The sequence below is a fragment of the Garra rufa genome, chromosome 24 (assembly GCF_049309525.1).
Source record: "Garra rufa chromosome 24, GarRuf1.0, whole genome shotgun sequence".
In the NCBI taxonomy this organism is placed as follows: Eukaryota; Metazoa; Chordata; class Actinopteri; order Cypriniformes; family Cyprinidae; genus Garra; species Garra rufa.
Window position 1 is genome coordinate 28,056,916 of NC_133384.1, and position 24,311 is coordinate 28,081,226.

The 24,311-nt window shown below is 31.6% G+C and overlaps 1 protein-coding gene across 2 annotated transcripts in view; it reads right to left on the bottom strand.

The window, feature by feature from the left end:
- Positions 1-24,311, bottom strand: part of col11a1a (collagen, type XI, alpha 1a) — a 97,064-nt gene that overhangs the window by 48,925 nt on the left and 23,828 nt on the right. The window contains exons 6-28 of one of the 2 annotated variants that reach the window (XM_073830355.1): positions 23,287-23,373; positions 21,622-21,726; positions 19,135-19,443; positions 17,476-17,535; positions 17,352-17,393; positions 17,156-17,218; positions 15,865-15,939; positions 13,311-13,394; positions 12,878-12,934; positions 10,396-10,449; positions 10,259-10,312; positions 10,075-10,128; positions 9,937-9,990; positions 7,987-8,040; positions 7,847-7,891; positions 7,627-7,680; positions 7,503-7,547; positions 6,860-6,913; positions 4,697-4,741; positions 2,802-2,855; positions 2,452-2,496; positions 1,200-1,253; positions 1,069-1,113 (exon numbers count right to left, since the gene is read on the bottom strand). In XM_073830355.1, coding sequence (XP_073686456.1) covers positions 1,069-1,113; positions 1,200-1,253; positions 2,452-2,496; positions 2,802-2,855; positions 4,697-4,741; positions 6,860-6,913; positions 7,503-7,547; positions 7,627-7,680; positions 7,847-7,891; positions 7,987-8,040; positions 9,937-9,990; positions 10,075-10,128; positions 10,259-10,312; positions 10,396-10,449; positions 12,878-12,934; positions 13,311-13,394; positions 15,865-15,939; positions 17,156-17,218; positions 17,352-17,393; positions 17,476-17,535; positions 19,135-19,443; positions 21,622-21,726; positions 23,287-23,373 — 1,593 coding nt within the window. Of the gene's footprint in view, positions 1-1,068; positions 1,114-1,199; positions 1,254-2,451; positions 2,497-2,801; positions 2,856-4,696; positions 4,742-6,859; positions 6,914-7,502; positions 7,548-7,626; positions 7,681-7,846; positions 7,892-7,986; positions 8,041-9,936; positions 9,991-10,074; positions 10,129-10,258; positions 10,313-10,395; positions 10,450-12,877; positions 12,935-13,310; positions 13,395-15,864; positions 15,940-17,155; positions 17,219-17,351; positions 17,394-17,475; positions 17,536-19,134; positions 19,444-21,621; positions 21,727-21,937; positions 22,103-23,286; positions 23,374-24,311 lie in introns of both variants that reach the window. The other variant, XM_073830356.1, reaches the window with a different exon arrangement.

Genomic DNA, 24,311 nt, shown 5'->3' on the forward strand with positions numbered 1-24,311 from the left:
GTTTATGCTGGTCCTTTGCTGGTTTATGCTGGCCCTTTGCTGGTTAATGCTGGTCCTTTGCTGGTTTATGCTGGTCCTTTGCTGGTTTATGCTGGTCCTTTGCTGGTTTATGCTGGTCCTTTGCTGGTTTATGCTGGTCCTTTGCTGGTTTATGCTGGCCCTTTGCCGGTTTATGCTGGTCCTTTGCCGGTTGCTGGTCCTTGACCAGCAACATGACCAGCATAAACCAACAAATGACCAGCATTAACCAGCAAAGGACCAGCATAAACCAGCCTAAACCAGCTAAAACCAGCATCCCAGCACCAAAACATACCTAACCAGCATATGCTGTTTTTTTCAGCAGGGGATTCATAATTTAATTCTCATTCTCTGTCATTAAACATCCATCTGAATCTCTCACCTACATGTTCATGATGCATTATGCAACTTTTTGATCACCTGACGGCATTTGGCTAAGTCTCTGCTAAACGTTAAAAGTGTGCTAACAGCTATAGGTATGTTACCTGTTATGATTCATAGTGCTGATTTATGACTGAATTCTCATTCTCTATCACTAAACATAAGTCTGAATCTCTAGCCTACATGTGCATGATGCATTATGCAACATTATGACCACCAGAAGGCATAGTCAACTCAACTAATGCCTTATTTATTTGCATATGAACACGGCTAGACAGTCAGACTTGTTATGATGGCACTACAATATCAGCTGAGTGCTATTCTCATACATTTTTTTTCTACATTGCTAAATTGCAGCCGAATGAAATCTGATTAGCATTCATTTCAAAATACATTAATGGTTTTTGAGACGGGGAAAGAGGAGGTTTGTGTGGATCTGAACGTACTTAATGGTGATGGAGTGATTTTGGGTCTTGAATAAGTGTTATGACACTCTCTCTGCATGATTAAACAGCACTTATGATATGATGTTTAAGTGGAGAGAAAGTGTAGTGGCTATTGTACTCTTTTTATGCAGATTTAGTGACTAGTGATTGTCACTGCAGTGATTCTTAGTACAAGCATCAACGTCTTTTGCTTTGTTAAAAAAAGATGTTGATTTTTGCATACCTTCTCTCCTTTGCCTCCCTTCAGTCCACGAACTCCATCAGCACCCTGTAAGACGGAGAGCACATGATCAAGCAAACATCACAAACTCGACGAATACCAATAAATCCTTATCAAACACAAAAATGCTTTACCTTCACTCCACGAGGGCCAGGATAGCCGATGGGGCCCTGGGGACCGGGCTGGCCCTGAAAATGACAACATTGAAAAATTACAAAATGTGTACGGCGAAGAACGCATATCTGTGGCTGAGGTAACCTTGAAAGAGGTTCATAGCTAAACACACTGATCAAACAATGTTTTCTAAACCTGAAACTGAATTAAACAGTCAAAAGGAGAAAACCATAGTCAGGGACAAATATTACTTGTTCAGTTTTTTTGAGGTTTTGTTGGTCAGACAGCTAAAAGATCAAGACCAAATGCTCTCCAAGACACATTTACACTGCGTTCAAAGGTTTGGGATCAGTTTTTTAAAGAAGTAATTTCTGCTCATCAAGGCTGCATTTATTTGATTAAAAATACAGAAAAAAATTTATATTGTGAAATATTATCGCAATTTAAAAACATGTTTTTGTATTTTAATGTACTATAAATTAGAATTTATTCTTGTGATGCAAAGCTGAATTTTCAGCATCATTATGATCCTTCAGAAATCATTCTAATATGCTGATTAATATTTTTTTTTGGAACCTGGGATACTTTTTTCAGGATTCTTTGATGAAACAAACAAAAAAAGAACAGCATTTATTTTAAATGGAAATCTTTTTTAACAATACATGCTATAGTTCAAAGTTTGGGGTCAGTATATGTTTTCTTTCTTATTTTCTTTGAAAGAAATTAATACTTTTATTTAGCAAGGATGTGTTAAAATGATAAAAAGCGATAGTAAAGACTTATATTGTTAGATTTTGAAAATGCTGTTCTTTTTTACTTTTTATTCATCAAAGAATCCAGAGAAAAAATCAAAGGTTTCAGAAAAAAAAAAAAATTAGCAGTACTGTTTCTAAAATTAATAATAAATCCGCATATTAGAATGATTTCTAAAGGATCGTGTGACACTGAAGACTGGAGTAATGGGTGATAAAAATTCAGCTTTGCATCACAGAAATAAATTAGATCTATTAAAAGTCTATTAAATTTGAAAACTGATATTTTAAATTGCAATAATAGTTCATAATAGTACCCTTTTCTGTATAAATGGAACTTTAATGAGCATAAGAGACTTCTGTAAAAAAAAAAAACTTTTAAATGTAAATTAGCAATTTAGCTCAGTTGGCTTTTTTCATTAATAATCCACAAAATAATAATAGTAATGTATATATGGTATAATTCTGGTTGATCAGTACACATTCTGCATAAATGCTCCCTAAAATTGTGTTTTCTTACCAAAGCTCCTTTCTCTCCAGGTGGACCCTCTTTACCAGGATGTCCCTGTTGAATAAAGACAGATAATTAGTATAAAGTGACAGGTGACAATAGCTATAGCTTTTAAAGTTTGTTGTAAATATCTAAAGATTTGCGTTTTGAGTCAGTTGAATAGCAGATTAAACTTGTATTTTCTCTGCTATGATGCTTCTATACTATCAATTATATCCTGATAATGATTATGTATTGATTATATTGATTATGTCAGCAAGCAAAATGTGAAAAAAAAGATAAAGAATTGATTAAGGTTTCTGTCCAATTGATAGACGCAGACATGAATCACTTGATGTATCAGTATTATTGATACTTACAGGAGGTCCATCTGCACCAGGCAATCCAGGCAAACCAGACCTTCCCTGAGGACCCTGTATGAAGAGACAGAGAAAAAGAACTTCGATTAGATTAAGAAGAATTTCTAAGACCCCAGATGCCCTACAGGAAATAACATGCACTGAATCATGAAGCAGCTGTCTTATGAAAAATAAAATACGCTCTAAAATGAATGCTACAGAAATAAATGCATGCTCCAGTGATGTTTTGAGACCAAGTCACATCTATCCTGCACCAAAGCTCATTTCGCATTTATTTATGTAGCCAAAGCAAAGCAAGAAATACAAAAAGAGGTGATTAATAACACTGCCTGCAGCATATTTGCTGAACGAAATCCAATACTTGTTTCTTACTAATTTGAGGGTGCTGATTGCAAAAATTAGTGCCTGTTTTGCTCTAGCATGTTACACTTACTCAAAAAATATGTGTAGTTTGTAGCAGTTTTGCTTTTGAAGACCATTTGTAAGGTGAAGTCTTGTATTATCACTTTACCAGAAAAACTGCCACAAAGATACGATTTTTGGCTTCCTTAGAGCCAAGTTACTATTATTTGTTCAATTATCAGCCGATTTTCACATATATGAATCATTTGGAAGACATTATTTTATGCCTAATCCCGATTTTTACACATTTTTTAGACTGTGCAAACTTTTTGAATCTTTGACTTCTCCTGCTTTTTTTGTTTTGAATTACTTAAAAATGTATTACATTTATTAAAATAATTTAAATATTTGGCATTTTTTACTAGTTTTCTCTTTTTTTTCTTCAATATGTACACTACTAGTCAAAAGTTTTTGAACTTTTTAAAACGTTTTTAAGATTTTTAATGTTTTTTTTTTTTTTTTTAAAGTCTTTTCTGGTCACCAAGCCTGCATTTATCTGATTCAAAGTACAGCAAAAACAGTCAAATTTAGAAATATTTTTACTATTTGAAATAACTGTTTTCTTATTTGAATATATATTAAAATGTAATTTAGTTCTGAGAATTTTTGGAATTATCCTTCAGAAATAATTCTCATATTCTGATTTGCTGCTTCAAAAACCTTTATTATTATTATTATTATTATTATTATTATTATTATTATTATTATTATTATTATTATTATTATTATTATTGTTATGTTGAAAACTGCTGAGTAGAATTTTTCAGGTTTCTTTGATGAATAGAAGTTCAAAACAACAGCATTTATCTGAAATAGAAATATTTTGCAACATTATAAATATTTAGAATCACTTTTGATCAATTTAAAGCATCCTTGCTAAATAGAAGTATTAATTTTCTATAATTTCTTTCGCACCAAAAACATTGTACCAACTCCAAGCTTTTGAATGCTGTAGTGTGTAATGTTACAAAAGCTTTTTTATTTTAGATAAATACTGATCTTTGGATCTTTCTATCCATCAATGGGTCCTGAAAAAAAAAATGACTCAAATGTTTTAAATATTGGTAATAATAATAAAATATTTCTTGAACAGCAAATCAGCATATTAGAATGATTTCTGAAGGATCATGTGAAACTGAAGACTGGAGTAATGATGCTAAAAAAAAATAAGTTTTGATCACAGGAATAAATTACATTTAAAAATATATTTGAATAGAACGCAGTTATTTTAAATAGTAAAAATATTTCAAAATGTAAAATGTTTTTGATGTATTTTGGATCAAAAAAATGCAGGCTTGATGAGCAAAAGAGACTTCTTTAAAAAAACATTAAAAACCATTCTGTTCAAAAACTTTTGACTGGTAGTGTAGGGTTGTGTGATGATAAATAAACCAACAATCACCATGATATGTTACATAATAATTCTTCTTCGTTTCCTGCTGTTCAAAGGAGTCTCCTGAGAATTCTATGCATGAAAACCATGAAAGACTTACTTTTTCTCCCGGTGGTCCGATGGGGCCCTGAGGACCTGGAAGACCCTGTACGACAGAAAACAGACAGCAAATGTCAAGCTGTGTTGCTATAGCAGCAGGGCGGGGGAAGATAGAAAGGTAGGTGTGTGGTAGAGAGAAGCCCAAACTGATGAAACTTACACCCAATAATGGATGTATTGTATTGTCCCTGTGTGTGTGAGTATGTGTTGGCAGGGTCACTTGTGCTTGCACAGCGTGCTTGAGTGTGTGTGTGCATACCCGCGTGTGTTTACTATGTGTGTGTTTACAGTGGCTGATTCAGTGTATTTGTGTATGTGCTGACCAGGAGTTCACTCCAGGGAAATTTGAGCTCACTGCTCTGATTCGACCGCTGCAGGTGAGGCGTTATGAATGAGACGCTTTCAGCTGCCCACTTCCTCTGAGCCCAGCAGAGACTTACAGAAATATTTCAGATAATTTCACCGTGCCCTCTGAGCTTCGGAGCAACAGATCCGTTTGGAAGTAAGATTGAAAAATGATAGTAGGGATGAGAAATTACCAGCAAATTGGTTCAACAAAAGGGACTAAATAATAATTTAGAATTCCATTAATAAAGTAATTAAATCTTAAATTAATTAAATCTAAAATCAAAGAGTGTAGATATAGATAGATAGATAGATAGATAGATAGATAGATAGATAGATAGATAGATAGATAGATAGATAGATAGATATAATATAAAGTATCTCTCTCTCTATAAATATACATATACATATCAGTGTTATTGCAGTATCTTGGAGAATGTTTTTGATAATATTAAAAATTAGATTTTACTCATAGAATTTCTGAGCTAAATAATAATAAAAAAATTCAGTTAATAAATGAATTACATTTTAAATCAAATTAATTAAGCAAAATCAAAGATTGTAGATATAGATGATAGATAGATATCAGCATTATTTTTGTTTATTGGAGATAGTTTAAGATACTTGGAGATATTTTTTGATAATATTTTAAATTATATTTGACTTGTAAAATTTCTGCTTTGAAGTCAATTTTAAGTTTTTTTTGTTTTATGTTTTTGTCATATTTATTATATTTTGCATTATATATATATATATATATATATATATATATATATATATATATATATATATATATATATATACATATGTGTGTGTGTGTGTGTGTGTGTGTGTGTGTGATTTGATCTAATATATTTTGTCATATTTATTATATTTTGTGGTTTATATACTGTATGTATATATATATATATATATATATATATATATATATATATATATATTATGTGTGTGTGTGTGTGTGTGTGTGTGTGTGTGTGTAAAATATATTTAATGTAATTTAATGTAATATATATTTTAGAAATTTATTTAAATTCTTGATAATAGACATAAGTTATTTATGTAAATATGAATATTTAATGTAATATATTTCAGATATTTATTTGAATATTTAATAATAATAATAATATTTAATAATAAACATTATTTTTTCATTATTTTTATCAGATTTTGTGGTTTATATATTTGATATATACATTTTTATATATTTTTTTCATATAATTTCATTTTCATAAATATAATTTTTACATATTTATTTGAATATTTGAATATTTCACAATACACGGAAATTATTTAATTTTGTTGTATGTTTTTGTCATTTTAATGTATATATATATGTGTGTGTGTGTGTGTGTGTGTGTGTGTGTGATATTGTAATATATTTCTGATATTTATTGGAATATTGCTTAATTAACAGACATTCTATAAACATATTTATTATGTAGCAAAATATCTTAATGATTTTTCCTCTTTTTTCAATTTTTCTTACTTGGTTTCTTTTTTTACGTTTTCCATTTTTTATTGAGTTACCATACTTTCTTTCTAAATTCTTATAAGGATTGCACCTTATAAGATAATTTACAAAATACCATTACTAAAAGGCAATAAACAAATACATTTAAAAAATCCCCATGACTTTTTCATGTTTTTTCAAAAATATGGGAACCTTCAATTTACAAAAAAATGCAATGTACATGATATCGGATTGTTTGATCTAAAATCAACCAAACTGTATCTTGCACAAGAGAAACAATACTCAAACCTCACAGTAAAACATCTGAGGTTCAGTGTCTGAAGTGTATGTGTGAGTGTGTTTTCTCACCTGTGTTCCTGGGATTCCCTGTTGACCAGGAGGGCCTGGCTCTCCCTGGGGTCCCTGTTCAACAGAAAAAGACAGTACATGTCAGCAACACCCTGAATATGTCAAACCAGCAATGTTTATTTTTCTCTGTTTGGGTGACATATGTGCTTTACTTGCTGATGTAAATGATCCTAATACAGTGAACACAATGTTAGCTAAATTAAGCATGTCTTACAGACAATCATAATGTTAAAGGTAACAAAAAATTGAATTAATTATTAAACTGTCCTCATTTTTGACAGGAATTTTGCCCTTTAGTTACTGTTCAAGATTCAGTTTAGTTCTGAAAAAAAAAACCTTCTGTAAATAACCGAGGGATCATGACATAGCTTTTATACTCCAACAAACAGATGAATTAACTGTTGTTTTTCTTAGTCATAATTTGGATCTGAAAACAGAACACGCCAAATTCAAAGATATTGTGTTGCACAAAGTTTATTTGTCACTTTGGCAGTAAGAAATGAAATTTAAACTTGAGAGTCGTCTTAGTATAGATACATAACACGTCTAAAACCCACAGAGGTGCACTCAACAAGTACTATCAGCGTCTGCTACACTGATCTTATCTACAAAACGCCAGGTTTACGAGATCCATGTCTCTTACCATGTTTCCTTTGGGACCCTGTGGACCATCAACACCAGCGATGCCCTGCAGAAATCAATGGTGAAAGATTAGAAGCGAGCAATCAGCATCAGATCCACAAGATTATAAATTAAAAACCACTTACAGGTTGTCCAGGAGGTCCGGGAGGGCCTCTAGGCCCGAGCAGACCTCGTGGCCCCTGAGATAAAAAGAAATGAGAAGGTTCTGATTAAAAAGAGCAAGTATTCTCTGCTGAATTTCAATAGGAATCACGATAGGATAAGAGGTTGAGTGAGTCTGCCCCCTGGTGGCAAATTGGAGACAAAACATAAAAAAAAACACACACTAAGGTGAGACACACTTACACTTTCACCAGCAAGTCCTCTTGGTCCAATCTCTCCATCTTCTCCCTGTAAAGAAGAGAATATGGTTATTTTAATAGCTGAAAAAATGAGATAATGAGAAGGCCGTTTTTCTTCTACAGGTGATTCAGAAAAGCACTTACCCTTGGTCCGTCCTCTCCGGAAGGTCCAGGGGGACCAGGAGGACCGTTCTCACCCTGTCAGAAAGAGACAGACAGGAACACCATACGTTATTACATCCAACTTAATATATAATCTTTTCACCTTTGCTTGAAAGTGATCTAGGGAGCCATTTTGGATCCTGTAATTATTACCTGTGTTGTTGACATGGGAAAAGACTGGAAATACCCTACTGTAAAAGTTCCCGAGCAGAGGGTTCTTAATGTCATATTGAAAGAGCCTGTGATTCTTCTAAGTTTCATTATTTATTATATTCATAGTACTAAGAAGAACAAAATTGTTTGTAGCTTGTGGCGTGTTCGACGTACTTGTTTTCTATGTACAATGCGGGCACCAAATTTTTTGTTGCTGTTGAAAATAAACATTATATTTTTAGCATTTTTTTTGTGGTACTTATTACCTGTACCCCTAATATTATTACATTTTGTTTAATTTTTTTTAATAATAATCTGCAATATACTTTAATGTCAAGTTATTGATTATAATAATTAATGTTTGTAATGAACGAATTAAAAACAGTTTCACTGTTTCACAGAGATGTTTTAAAAATAAGATCATAGTGAAAATGAGAAATTACCAAAAGTTACATGAATTAGGTATAATAATAATTCAGCTTGTTATGATTTACCGTATTTAAGCTTACATTTCAGCAGAATCAAAAGCTGAGTAGAGAACGTGAAATATGAAGAAATAAACCTCATTTAGTTATTTAATATGTAACAATATATATTAATTGTCCATTATTTATTTTATTTATTATTTATTTTATTTTATTAAGCTGAGAGAATGTGAAATATGAAGAAATTAACATCTTTGTGGCAATAAATAAACGTCATTTTTTAACTTTTAATTACATTTAATTATTTACTATGTAACAATAGAAATATTAATTGTCAGCCATTTATTTTATTTTATGGTGTTTTATTAAGTAGAGCAGAGAACATGAAATATGAAGAAATTAATTTCTTTGTGGCAATGAATGTCATTTAAAATTTTAAATTACATTAATTTATTTAATGTGTAACAATATATATTAATTGTCCATCATTTATTTTTATTATTTTATTTTATTTTATTTTATTTTATTAAGCTAAGCATAGAACATGAAATATGAAAAAAAAAAACTTATTTGTGGCGAAGAATATATCTTTTTTTTTTTACTTTGAATTGCATTTAGTTATTTAATATTTAAAATTATATATTAATTGCCCATCATTTATTTATTTTATTATTTTATTTTATTTTATTTTATTTTATTAAACAGAGCAGAGAACATGAAATATGAAGAAGTTACCTTCTTTGCGGCAATGAATATGTCATTTTTTAACTTTAAATTACATTTAGTTATATAATATGTAACAATATATATTAATTGTCCATTATTCATTTTTTATATTTATTTTATTTTATTAAGCTGAGTAGGGAACATGAAGTATAAATAAATTAATGTCTTTGTGGCAATCAGTATGTGATTTTTTTAACTTTAAATTACATTTAGTTATTTAAAATGTAACAATATCTATTAATTGCCCATCATTTTTTATTTTATTTTATTTTTTATAAGCCAAATAGTGAACATGGAAAATGAAGAAATTAACTTATTTGTGGCAATTAAAATGTCTTTTTTATCTTTAAATTATATGTATTTATTTAATATGTAACAATATATATTAATTGCCCATAATTTTTTTTAGCTTTACTTTTTTATTTTATTTTATTTTATTTTATTTTACACAATATACAGAGTTAACTTTCCAAAATCTTGTAGGAGTTGCATCTAAGAAATAATTTAGTAATTAGCATAAGTTGGAAAATTGTTTTGAATTTTTATCTACTTTTCAAAACTCCCTCACTACATTAACTCTCATTTTACTGCATTTGTCAGTTGAACTTTTGTATGTGTTCGTACTTACCCTGTGTCCCTTCTCACCGGGCAGACCTGGAAGCCCATCAAAACCTCTGTCACCCTGAGAAGAAGATAAAGAAAAATCAAACAATATATTCATATGTACTATATAGCACATATATGTGAGAGAAAATATTTCTTATACCTTAGATCCGGGTTCTCCAGGCATTCCACGGGCCCCGTCGGCTCCAGCACGACCCTGTCACAGAAAAACCAGAGAACATATGACTACTGGCCACCATTATGTGTCCATACATTAACTGAAGACTCATTCAACTAAAGAGTGATAGCAAAAACAAACAATCTTTTGTGTGTGTGGAATATCTTACTCTCTTGCCAGGTTTTCCCATTTGCCCTGAAGGGCCTTGGATACCCCTCGGACCCTATGATAGAAATATATTTGATGATTTAAGCAAGTAGATAAATAGGCACGATGATCTTTGGTGGTAAGAAATGCTTTTCTTACCTGAGGACCATGGTCTCCACTCTCTCCCTTCAGTCCAGGAGGTCCTGGAAGACCCTGAATTTGGTTGACACCAGAGAGAGATGTATTAGACCCAGACTAGACCAAACCAACACGTTTTTAACACAGTTACAAGATCGAAATGCCTGCACTATATACAAAGGAACAACAGGTGGCAATATTTCACAGTATATACAATTCCTGTTCTTCACTTTCTTGGCACATCAAAATAAACCCTGAGTATAAGTACTAAAGTTAATGCAGTTGGACTTGTTTTAAAAGATAGTTATTACTCTTTGTACTTTTGTTACACTTTATTTTTTATTTTATTTTGCAATGCAACACATAAAGCTGAATACTTAAAAAAGAAACAGTTTGACATTACTGGTATTCCAGACAGACTGTCCTAGTTTTTCTTCTAACTAATTTTTAAGATAATTTAAGAGTGGGAGTTTTCCATTTATTGCTAAAAGTGCAACCTACTATAAGGAGCTATTTGGAAACGTGAAGATTCTCATTTGTCTGCTTTTTAAATGACACATCTGAGGATTCCCAACTAGCTATTAAACAGTAGCTGTGTGCTTTTCTTAAATAAAGATTATGATTTCAAAGTCTCTCCGGAATTCCCACCGCTCATTTCACGCTCAGTCAGTCACGTAGGATAAGTATGACATGACATGGCTGTGGTTTTCACTTCTTAAATGCTTATTTTAGCTATTTTTGTCATTAGTTTTGTCGTGTCTCAGTAGGATCATTTCTTGCCTGAAGAGGTTTGGGCTCTAGTTCACCAACTCATCCTGTTTCAACAGGTCTGGCCTTAATCTAGTTATCTAGTTGTTTTACTATCACTGAGATACTATTATAGTTTTTATTAATATTTTATTTTAATAACATTTTAATGTCATTTTAGGTTTTAGTCTAAAGTCTATGAAGTTTAAATAAATGTAAATTTCATTTGTCATTTCAGTTACAAATAAATAAAAATTGTATTTATTTATTTATTTATTTATTATTTTATGATCTAATTGAAAAGTAGTCAAAGAAAAGATATTGTGATATTGTGCAAACATTATTATCTCAAGCATAGTTATTTTACTATCATTGAGATACTATTATAGTTCTTCTTAATATTTAATTTTAATAGTTTCAGTTTTATTTAGTTATTTTAGTACATCAAGTTATAAATACATAAAAATGTTTTAATTTAATTTTATTTTATTTTATTACCTGGCCTTCTAATTGAAAAGTAGTCAAAGAAAAGATATTGTGATATTGAGCAAACATTATTATCCCAACCATAGTTATTTTACTATCATTGAAATACTATTATAGTTTTTATTAATATTTTATTTTAATAATTTTTTAATTTAATAATTTTTGTTTTGTATTTAGTCTAAAGTCTATGAAGTTTAAATACATTTTAATTTGTTTTATTTAGTTATTTTAGTACATCAAGTTATAAATAAATAATTATTTAATTTAATTGAATTTTTAATTTTATATTTTATATTATTTTAGATTTTAGATTTTAGATTATGACCTGGCCTTTAATTTAAAAGTAGTCAAAGAAAATATATTGTGCAAACATTATTATCTCAATGATAGTTATTTTACTATCATTAATATACTATTATAGTTTTTATTAATATTTTATTTTAATAACATTTTGGTAATGTCATTTTTAGTTTTTAGTATAAAGTCTATGAAAATTTTACTTTCAATTTTATTTAGTTATTTTAGTACATCAAATTATAAATAAATAAATAAATAAATAAATATATTTAATTTGTTTTTATTTTACTTTATTTTATTTTATGACATGATTTAAAAATAGTCAAAGAAAGGATATTGTGTAGTATTTTTACTATCATTGAGATACTATTAATAATTTAATTTAATTTAATTTAATTTAATTTCATTTTATTATATTTATTTCTTTTTTATGACCAGGACTCTAACTGAAAAGTAGTCAAAGAAAAGATGTGATATTGTGCAAACATATTAAACCCCAAGTGTCTTCTCACAGAAGACTGTTAGTGGGATGATTTGGGTTGGTAAATTTTATTTGACTATTTTTTAATTTCATAATTAATAGGACAGAAATGCTGTTTTGCATATAATTAACAGCAATGAACTTTAAATCACTGCATTAAATTGCATTGCTCTGGTTTTCTTTTTTTTTTCTTGCTCACAATTGTGAGTTCATATCATCCATTTTTGAGAAAGAAAGCCTGAATTATTTGTTTATATTGCAATTCTGGCTTTATTTCTCACAATTGTGAGTTTATTTCATCCGTTTTTGAGAAAGAAAGCCTGAAATATGAATTTAAATTGCAATTCTTGCTTTATTGCTCACAATTGTTTCTTTTTTTATACTTTATTATGTCTTTTAAATAAGCATTGCTCTGGTTTTCAGTCAAAAAAATGGTGCTTTCAGTAAAACGGTGGGACTTTTGAAGAGGTCATGGGGGTCACCGAAACTCACCACTGGGCCAGATCTTCCAGTAAGACCCATTGGACCTGGTGGACCTCTCATGGCGAGCTGCGAAAACAAACCAATGAATCAAATCCACCAAATTATCATCAAACATATACATATATATTGGCTGACATTGGCTCTCTTCAGACAGAGTAGGTGGGGCGATGTCCGTATTTGTCAAGGACAGATCTAAGCACTCATCTGCAGCACCTGTCGGGTCATGAACCTTGCTAGTATTTTTAACTAGTCTCTCCGCATGAGTCAAAGCAGCCTGTGCTGCTCCGTTTCACTCTTGTTTTAGCGCAAACAAGGCCGGAGCAAATCCCCTCCCCACCCTGTGACCTACCGCCCCACCTCTTCCCTACAAACACTCAAGAGTCCCCCACCTCCCCCTTTAGCAAACAGCTGGGCCATTTGGCTCTTTACTTCTCATACTCACCCTGGCCTGAGATAGAATGGCCTGAGCCTGGGCTTCCTGAGCCGACACCACTGGACCCTTTTCACCATCCCCGCCAAAACGGAACTGTCAAACATGAACAGAGAATTCATTATTATCATTTACATTTAGGAAAACACTTTACAAAACTGTATAAAATAAAGGTGCTTCATTCTATAAAGAGCCTTTAACATTTGAAGAACCTTTCTGTTTCACCAAAGGTTCTTTGTGGTGAAAGAAGGCTCTTCAGATTTTGAAAAGGTAAGAAAGAGATCGTTCTTTAAAGAATCTTTGACTGAATGGTTCTTCTATGGCATCGCTGTGAAGAAGCTTTTAAAGCACCTTTATTTTTAAGAGTGTACTACACTATAAACACAAAGTCATTCAAACACAAAAAACAATTTTCTGAATATTTAATTAGGATTTAGGTAGTATTTTCAAACCATTTGAAAACTATTGAACAAAAATATGCTCTAATGAAGTACTGTACTATACTCCAAATACTAAGTAAATCAAATATGAACAGCAATATTATGAATATTTAATTAGGATTTAGACTTTTCATTTTATAGCTAAATATTACACTAAATATTATAGTACGTTATACTGTAAATACTAAGTTAATCAGCTATGAAAAGCAGATTTGCACTTTTGCAATTTACTAAATTATATGCTCTAATAAGTGCATTCCATACTACATTACAGTGTACAAACTAAGTAACAAAAATAAATATTATAAATATATTTCATAATGATTTAGATGGTTTCAAAAACTAATTTTTATACTATATTAATACTAAATTACTAGATATTTTCATGTATGTATCATTATTATTCTGTAGTGGTGTACAATACTATAAATATTGAGTGAATCAAACACAAAAACAACATTCTGAATGTATTAAAATTTTGATGATTTTTAGTACATTTTTAGTAAAAAATGCTCTAAAGAAGTGAAGCATGCACTCATTATTTTCATATACTGTTTGTATCCATATTATAACAATCCATGTTATGTTATATTATAGTGTGCAAACTAAGTTACGCAAATATTATGAATATTTCATGAGTATTTCATTCCTTTCCAAAAAGGACTAAATTATTTATAATATATTTATACTATAAATTACTAGATATTTTAATACATTTATCATCATTATGCATAATACTTCATTGATTCTGTAGTATACTATATTATAAATATTAAGTGAAAAAAAAACATTCTGAATATTTAATTAGGGTTTAGATTGTTTTCAGTAGTTTTGAAAAATATGATCTAAAGAAGTACTATGCTCTAAAAAGTAAAGTATGCACTCGTTATTTTCATATACTATTATAAGAATATTTCATAAATATTTCGATGTGTTTCAGTCCGTTCAAAAATGACTAAATTTATTTATAGTATATTTATACTATAAATTACTAGATATTTTAATATATATCATCATTATGCATAATACTTCATTCATTCTGTAGTATACTATATTATAAATATTAAGTGAAACAAAAACAAAAAACAACATTCTAAAAATATTTAATTAGGATTTAGATTGTTTTCAGTAATTTTGAAAAATATGATCTAAAGAAGCAATATGCTCTAAAAATTAAGTATGCACTTGTTATTTTTATATACTATTATGAACATTATGAATATTAAATAAGTATTTAGATGGGTTTCAATCCTTTCAAAAACAACGAAATTATTTACACTATATTTATACTATAATTTACTAGATATATTTGAATATATTTATCATCATTATGCATAATACTTCATTCTATAGTATAATATATTCTAAATATAAAGTAAAACAAAAAAAATCTGAATATTTAATTAGGATTTAGATTGTTTTCAGTAATTTAGAACAAATATGATCTAAAGAAGCAATATGCTCTAAAAAAGTGAAGTATGCACTCATTATTTTCATGTACTATTATTAATATGAATATTTCATAAATATTTAGAAGGGTTTCAATCCTTTAAAAATGACTAAATTATTTATGTTATATATTTATACTATAAATTATTGGATATTTCATTGATTTATAATCATTGTGAATAATACTTCATTCCACATTATGTTATATTATAAATATTAAGTGAATCAAAAACAAAAAGGATTTAGATTGTTTTCAGTAATTGTGAAAAATATGATCTATATATAAGTATATGCACTAAAAAAGGTTAATTATGCAGTAATTATTTTTCTTAATGTATCCTTGTGTGGTATAACACTTACACTAAAACACTAGAATGCACAACATTTAAATACATTTATTAAATACATACAGTTTTGTATTAATAGTAGTAATAGTTTTCTATATATATTTCTATATATCATCCATTTCCATGATTTTCAACTTACATATGCAAAAGCACCAAAAGGATATCTAGTGTTTAGATATTTTTAATACTAGGTTACTTCATCAAATATTCTAAACAAGTGTGTTATAGTTGTTTTCATGTATACATTATTGCATAATACATGCATCAAAGTGTTGTTCAGAATAGGCTGGACGGATCTACAAATATATTTGTTGGATTTAGGGCTCTTACCGGCAGCATCAGCATAGTACCAGGGGGGCCTGGCAAGCCATCCGCTCCAGGAAGACCAGCGCGGCCGGGAGGACCCTGAGGAGGAAGCAGGAAGAGCGGGAGAGAGAGAGAGAAGGGATAAATCAGTAATTTGACACTTCTTGACTTGACAACACACAGGTAAGAGAATGAGAGGGAGTGAGATCGAAAAGAGATAGAGAGACCCTCTCACTTCCATTTTAAAGATATTTTCTAGCTCATGATCTCTGTGTACCAATTACTTTTGTCTAAACAACACTTCATATCCCTGTGCAGATGGTTCCCTGTTGTCTCTACCAAGTCCAATCACAACAAATTATCACGCTGTTCCACTTTTGCTACTTTAGCTTGGGGCAGATGTTAAATAACACTAATAAAAAATATTAAATGTCTTCCTGAGGTGTACAGGCTTTAGTTTGACAAAATCATTAACAGGAAATACTCAAAATCCCACTTTTAATTTATATGCGTTTCATTGTATTTTGTGGTTTAGCAGTCTTAATGATATTCTGATGCAAATGAGTTATTTAGTTTCATCATTAGCATTCCTGTGTGTGTGTTGTTTCTGTTAGAGAGAGTGTTTTTACGTAGACGTGTAATACCTTCAATACAAACCTAACATCAGACCGCCAGACAGACTTTGGAGTTGGTCTGGGAATTTCTAATGATAATTATCCTCAAACAGTTTAAGGCAGAGGATGTTTTTTGTGGGTAATGTGTGTATTTTGCATACAGAAATGGATTGAGGCTGATGTGCTGCATTTAATCAGAAATTTTGTCTGTGACTGCTCATTCTGAAGTAACTAGAATTACTGCACCATTTGGAAAAATTAACTTGTGTAAATCTGTGTTGTTTCTAAATAAAGCCACTAAGGAATTCACATCTGAAATGTGTCAGAGAGGGTGTAAAAGTGCCCTCAGGGTCAGGAATCTGCCATGACCCTGTTCAGAATAAATTAGCATTATATTTTGTTTACTGTAGCATTTTCATGTGGTCTTGCACTTTACTAGTTTACAACAGTCTCCCTCATACAAGTTTTTTCTAGACAATCTGTGTTTTAGTATGTTCATCACAGATTTCATTTGGCACACCACTTTTTCCATTTAATCACTGTTGATTTTTGTTAATGGCAATTGAAATATCTAAAACAAAATATGACAAAAGAAAGATTAAGATCTAAACCTTAACTAAACCTCGCTAATGTTCTGAAAATACCTGTGGTCGTCATAAGTAAACATAGCCTGGAGTCAAAAACTAAGAACAAATTCCTACCCTGTCACCAGGATCTCCGGCTGAACCAGGAGGGCCTTGTAAACCTGAAGGGCCTGGAAGACCCTAAAGACAAAAACACAGACCGGAGCACAGTGATTAACCAATTACCAAAAGATTTCAGACTTTAAAAAACCTGCTAGAACACATCGAATGAATATTGAAAATTACAGTACGGACAAAAATGCAGGTAACTTACAGCAGGTCCAGGTGGTCCAGCAGGTCCTTCAATCAGCATTCCCTATGAATCACAACAAAACCAGAATAAAACAAACTGACCAGAACAGATCACAACATCAAATTGATAAATAAATCAAACTCACCGGCTCAATCACTGCAGGCTCTCCTTTTTCTCCCTTCTGACCCAGACCAGCACCACCACCCTGCAAACATACAGCAGAGGTTAGATGGAACAAATGATAGATAGACTAAAAAAGGAAATATACGGTAGACAGAACAACAGACAGAGAAATAAACAAACAGATAGATAGATAGAGAAAGAGATAGAAAAGGGTTAATGTTGATGCATAGTGCTAAGTGTATGCGGTGTAAAATTTACATTTATTTACATTTATTCATTTAGCAGACGCTTTTATCCAAAGCGACTTACAATTGGGAATACAACAAGTGACTCATCCTAAGGAGGCAGATCATGTGAACATGCAAAAAAAATAGCTAAAAAGTACCTTACTAACAATTAATAAGAAGCAAATTGGCAGTTTATTGAGGCAAAAGTCACAATTAATAGTTAATTGTGAGAATTGGTCTCCAAATTAAGTTCACCCAAAAATGAAAAATTTGTCTGTAATTACTCTCCCTCATGTCGTTCCAATCCAATAAGACTTTCAATCATCTCGGAACACAAATTAAGATATTTTTGATGAGAGCTTTCCTGACCCTCCATAGACTGCAGCAGAACTGAGACCCAGAAAGGAAGTAAGGACATAATTAAAATAGTCCATATGACATCAGTGGTTCAACCTTACCTGTATGAAACTATGAGAATAGTTTTTGTGTGCAAAGAAGACAAAAGTAATGACTTTATTCAACAATTTCTTTTCTTCCTTGTCAGTCGACGTGAATGCGTGGTAGAAACTGACGGAACATGTTTGTTTTCTTTGTGCAGAAACAGTATTCTCGTAGCTACATAAAACTACAGTTGAACCACTGATGTCACATGGACTATTTTATCGATGTCCTTGCTAGCTTTCTGGCCCTGGATCGCTGTCCATGCAGGGTTAGAAAGCTCTCAGATTTCATCAAAAATATCTTAATTTGTGTTCTGAAGATGAACGAAGGTCTTACAGGTATGGAATGACATAAAAGACAATATTTAATGACTGAATTTGTATATTTTCGTGAACACACTAAAGTGTGACCCTAAATTCATTTATAAAATAAAATAAATAAATAATATATATAATATATACTATACTACACTATACTATACTATATTATAACATAATATAATAATATATAACTTCAATTTCTCTGAGTGTGTAACCAGCAATATAATGGAGAGGATCTGATGCAGTCAAACCTTTGCTCATGTGGCCTGAGATACAGGCATTAAAGTGTTTGACGAAGGGGAAGTATGAGCTTCTTTAGGTGGAGGAGGTGGAGAGAGGTGTGTCTGAACAGACAGCTGGGTTTGTGGTATGGGGTAATTGCCATATCCCGGGGCAATATGAGAGATAAGGTGCTGACAGTCATAGAGTTCAAATCACAGTTGGTATGAGAGTGTGCATGTAAGTGATCTGTGAACCCATATGATCCATATGTGTTGTACACAGAGACAGGGGAGAGAAAACCAATACGGACAAGAGGAGTGCAGTGCAGATTAGTATAAAGGCACCAAAAAAGAAAAAATGGTTGGACCCCATGCTAAAACAGTACACTACAAAGCCAAGAACGCATGCTAGATTCCCACATCCAACAGTCCGAGTGCTGGATGACGTCCACATATGGGGGTCAATACTTACGTTCGATGTTACTTCTGTTTCAGCGATGTCGGTTTCAGCAGCAACCCCCGGCCCAAAACTATCCTCGTAATTGGACGTAGGGTTTGGAGCCACATTGCCAAACTCATCGTAAGCCCCATACTCATATTGATTTTTGTCAAGCCCAGTCACATCATATTCCTTAAGATCATACTCCTTAAAGTCATACGCGTCCACTCCGACGGGGTCGGCGGTGCCGCCGGGCAGCGCGGCTTCTGGGGCAGCGGTTGGATCCTGACCAGCCTGGGCTGTCTCAGTGACATAGTCACTGATAACTTCCTCTTCCACAGCCTTATTGTGCCCAAGCAATGCGGCCGGGCGGAGGGGAAGGGAGTTCGAGCAACGGAGGGAAGATGGAGGTTAGTTTAAGCAGTTAAAGCAAGTACTACTTTATCTAACCGCAAAGCAAGAGCAAAATAAATTGCATGTGAGAGGTATATTTATTAAGAATAGTATATCAATTTTGCGCAGCAACAAGGTAACACTTCTTTGTCCCGCTCAGTCAGATTTGGATTGGATATGAGTATTTGGATAATTGGTAAAATGAGAATTTAAGGTGCAATTAAATCTGGTTTAGTAAATCACAACCTTTGCATTTGTTATTTACAGAGGGACAGATAAAGTGTTAACTTTATTATTAAAAAAGGCATTATATTTACATATTTAATAGTGCGGTTCAAGCGATTAATCGCGATTCATCGCATCCAAAATAGAAGTTTTTGTTTATATGTAATAATATATGTGTACGTACTGTGCATATTTATTATGCATATATATAGACACGCACATACATGACAATATTTACATGTATTTACATGTATATAGCTATATTCATTAAATTTATATATATATATTTAGTATATAAACATAACATTTTTCTGAAATATATACATGCATGTGCGTGTATTTATATATACATAATAAATATACACAGTAAACACATATATTATGTACACAAAAACTTCCATTTTGAATGTGATTAATCATGATTAATCGTTGCCCAGCAATAATACTTAATAATCAAACATATACATCGATGACAGACTTTGAGACATTCCAGTCTTTTTTTCCACAATAAACATAACAATAAAGTTCAATTATGTTTAGATGTGAAAAAATAAGACAGAAATAGTCTGAAATGGCACTGCAATGTTTACAAAAACACAAACTAATGCATTAAAGATGTGATCAAATGCAGATACAGATCAAATTTTAATTCGTACACTGTAAAAAGTGAACAGTTGGATCAACTTAAAAAAATTACTTCAATTGGTAACACCTAAAAAATTTAAGTTGATTGAACTAAGATTATTTAAGTGTGATTGACCACACTTAGACAATCTTAGTTCAATCATCTTAATTTTTTTTAGGTGTTACCAATTGAAGTAATTTTTTTAAGTTGATCCAACGGTTCACTTTTTACAGTGTAAAACTTTGATTCTGCGTTTGATTACAACAGCCAAGATTTACAGTATGTTTTAGTACATAACCACAAAAATAGTGAAGGAGCACCAGGACATGTAGACATTTCTTACCGCAGTTAATTTGAGAAAAAAACCACACCTATGCTTATTATATATCTGTAATATCCAAGATAAACATGGAATCGCCCTGTAAAAACATCTATATGGCTGTGAAAGAGTTCTGTTGAATATAGTTCTGCTAACTAGTGGAAGAACTATTCAACTAGTGACCTACTGAGGGAACTGTTTGGAATGGGACATGCCATCAATGATAGCTAGGGCTATCCAAAATTCCAGTCAAAAGGACAAACATATATAGTGTATATATATACAGTATACTAAGATGTATGATCAAATCACTGTATTAAATTGAGAAACACTATTAAAAATAAAGGTTCCAAAAAGGTGTTTTTGCAGTGATGCCACAGAAGAACCATTTTTGGTTCCCCATAGAAACTTTCAATGAATAGTTTTTAAAATAACCATTTAAAAATCTAAAGAACCTTTTTCAACTATAAAAAACCTTTTCTGCATTTGAAGGGTTCCATGGATGTTCAAGGTTCTTCATAGAACCATCAATGCAAATAAAGAACCTTTGATTTTAAGAGTGTAGGATGGTTGAGCATTCATAAATTGCTGCTTTTTCTTGAATGGAGCCTTAAATATCATTGATATCTGCAACAGAAAGCTGAAAACCAACTGCTAGACAATCCACTGAGAAATATCTACTTAATATTCAAGACATGTCCTCAGTTTTCGAACCAGAAAACATCAGAGGAAGTGGATTGGCTAAATTTAGAACTTGGCAGTTTTATAGTGAATATCAGCTTTGTGTCATTGGATAAAACAGTTCCCAGTCCCAGAGTCTAAAACACAGAACAATTGGCATGAATTGTTTTGTTTTTGTCATTCCATATCAAATACTTCCTCGTCAATACGTGCTCCTGGATTTCCCCCCTTTCTGTCTGACATTCTGTAGTATCATAGTATATAATCAAATGATTACCTGGTTTGGTCCAGTGGTTGCGACAGGAGACTGAGTTTTGGAAGGATCTACTGTTCCGTAGTCAAGTTCACTGTCTGTATAGTACTCTCCATCTACATTGTTAGGCTATAGCAGTTTCAAAGTGAGAAGAAAAGAGGAAGAAGATAAGAAAGGAGGAATTAATTCAAGCAGTTCCAAAAGAGTTACAGGCTGGATCCACAAGGACGGCACCTAGAGAAAGGGGGACGGACGGCACGCTCAGACTATCATCAGAGATTTCCCTCAACGGAAGAGAGATCTTGATGGATTCTGACATGAGCTACACTTGTACTATTACCCCTAGAATGGCTTTTCTTGGTGGCGGTGGCAGGTATCCATATCTCTTCTTCTTAGGGGCTACCTTTTTAGCCTGTTTTGGCTCCTGGTACTTATAGGGTTTGGAAAAAGATTTAGGGGACTTTTTCGTCCTCTTCGTTTTCATGGAGACACTACGTTTCACTCTCTGGAAAAGGTTATGGTGAAGGGGAAAAGACACAACATATCAAAATATCTGGGTTAGAAGATAAATAAGTTCCCTTTTATTAAACATGGGTTACTTAGGTAGCTTCAGGATAACTCAGTATACAGTATACCATCCTTCAAAAGCTTGGAGTCAGTTTTTATTTTTATTTATTTATTTAAGTGCTGGGCGTCGATTAATCGAGATTAATCGCATCCAAAATAAATTATTATATACATATAATTTATATATTTAAACATAACTTATTTTTCTTAAATATATGCATGCATGTGTGTATATTTATATATACACATAATAAATATTCACAGTACACACACATATATTATATGTGTGTAAAAACTTATATTTTGGATGCAATTAATAGCAATTAATCATTGCCTAGCACTAAAAATAATACGTTTATCCAATAAGGGTGCATTAAAATGATCAAAAGTAACTTCTAAATTGTATTTAAAAATCTATTTCAAATAAACACAGTTCATTTGAACATTATATTCATCAAAGAATCCTGAAAAAAAGTATCATAGTTTCCACAAAAAATAAATCAATAAATAAAACATATAAAATAAAATTATTTAGTTATTTTAAATTATTATAAATTTCACAATATTACATATTTTACTATATTTTGATCAAACAAATGCAGCATAAGAGACCTACCAATCCCAACATTGTAAAAGGTAGTGTAAATTTGTTTTAATACCATAAAAGCAGATTTCAGGCTTGCTTCAAAGAACGTTTATCTTAAAACTTAACAAAGCAACTCATGTTTGAAAAAAACGTCCACCATTTGACTCATTTAACCCAGTAAAAACACTGAGAATACAGAGTTTACAAACATGGACAGACAACATACACTACATGGGCAAAAGTATGTGAACCACTACAGTAATTTATGGGTCTGGCTATTTAAGCTAACTAACAGGTGCTTAAAATCTAGCATACTACCATATAATCTGCTTAAACAAACATTTTCAGTGGTATAGGGTGTACCAAGTGTTAGCATCACAGGACGCCTCTAGGAAAACGGTGTGGAAGAACTCGACCGGCCCAGACAAAGCACACACCACATACTTTTGCCCATGTAATTTATACAGGTCAAGGAAAGGGGGCGGGGCCACCCCATGATTGACATAACAAACACATCACACGTTTCCTGCATTTACCTGCGGCTCAGAATATTCATCTGTCGCTGTTGGGGTCGCTCCGTCATAATAATCATATAAATCACCGTACTCAACAGCAGTAGTGTACTGCACACAGGGAGAGGATGAAAGAGAGGTTAGCTAAGCATACACAATTTGTGTAGAATGTAATGTACCCTTAGGTGTATTACATAATTGGATGGTTAGATTTACTGCATAGCTAGTTTTATACAGTACAGATGAATTAGACACAGGTTTATCATACACAGCATATTTTCATTACATTTTGCTAAAGCTTCCAATGAAAATAAGCTATGTTAGTGCACAATGTTATGATCAAACCAATCTAAAAACTTAAAATGTTACTCTCTACTGTGTGAGTTCAGTATGTCTGAACATACTGTGATAATTATGTTAATTATGTTAATGCATAACATGTGATGTACTTATTCTGATATACAGGTGGGTGTTTAAAACCCTACAAAAAGTCCCTGCATGTCTGAAGCAGAGATAACAGCCATATGTTGGCTGCTTTCTTAACTGAACCCCTTTTTCCTTCTTTCTCATCTTTATTTGTGTGTAAAACTCCATCTGCCTTCTAAAGCAAAGGCTGATTAAAGGCTTAGATCAATAGAACATGTCAAATCTATTTGATTTTCTGATTTCTAACACATTTCAAAGTCCTATCAGCTAAAACTTCATGTGTCAAGAAGATTTTATACTAGTGCTGTTTTTGTACTAGTTTTATTTTGGATGCGATTAATCGTGATTAATCGATTTGGCAGCACGACTTTATTAACACAAAAAACGTACATCCAAAATGTATTAAGTTAATATTAATATTAAAATTAGGTTAATATTAAATACTGTTAAATCTATTTCTGATTTCTAACACATTTCAAAGTCCTATTAGCTATTAAACATCATGTGTCAAATATATTTTATAGCCTACTATTTATTTATATATATTTATACAACTTATACTTTATACTGCTGTCAAATCGATTAATCCCGATTAATCGCATCCAAAATAAAACTTAGTGTTT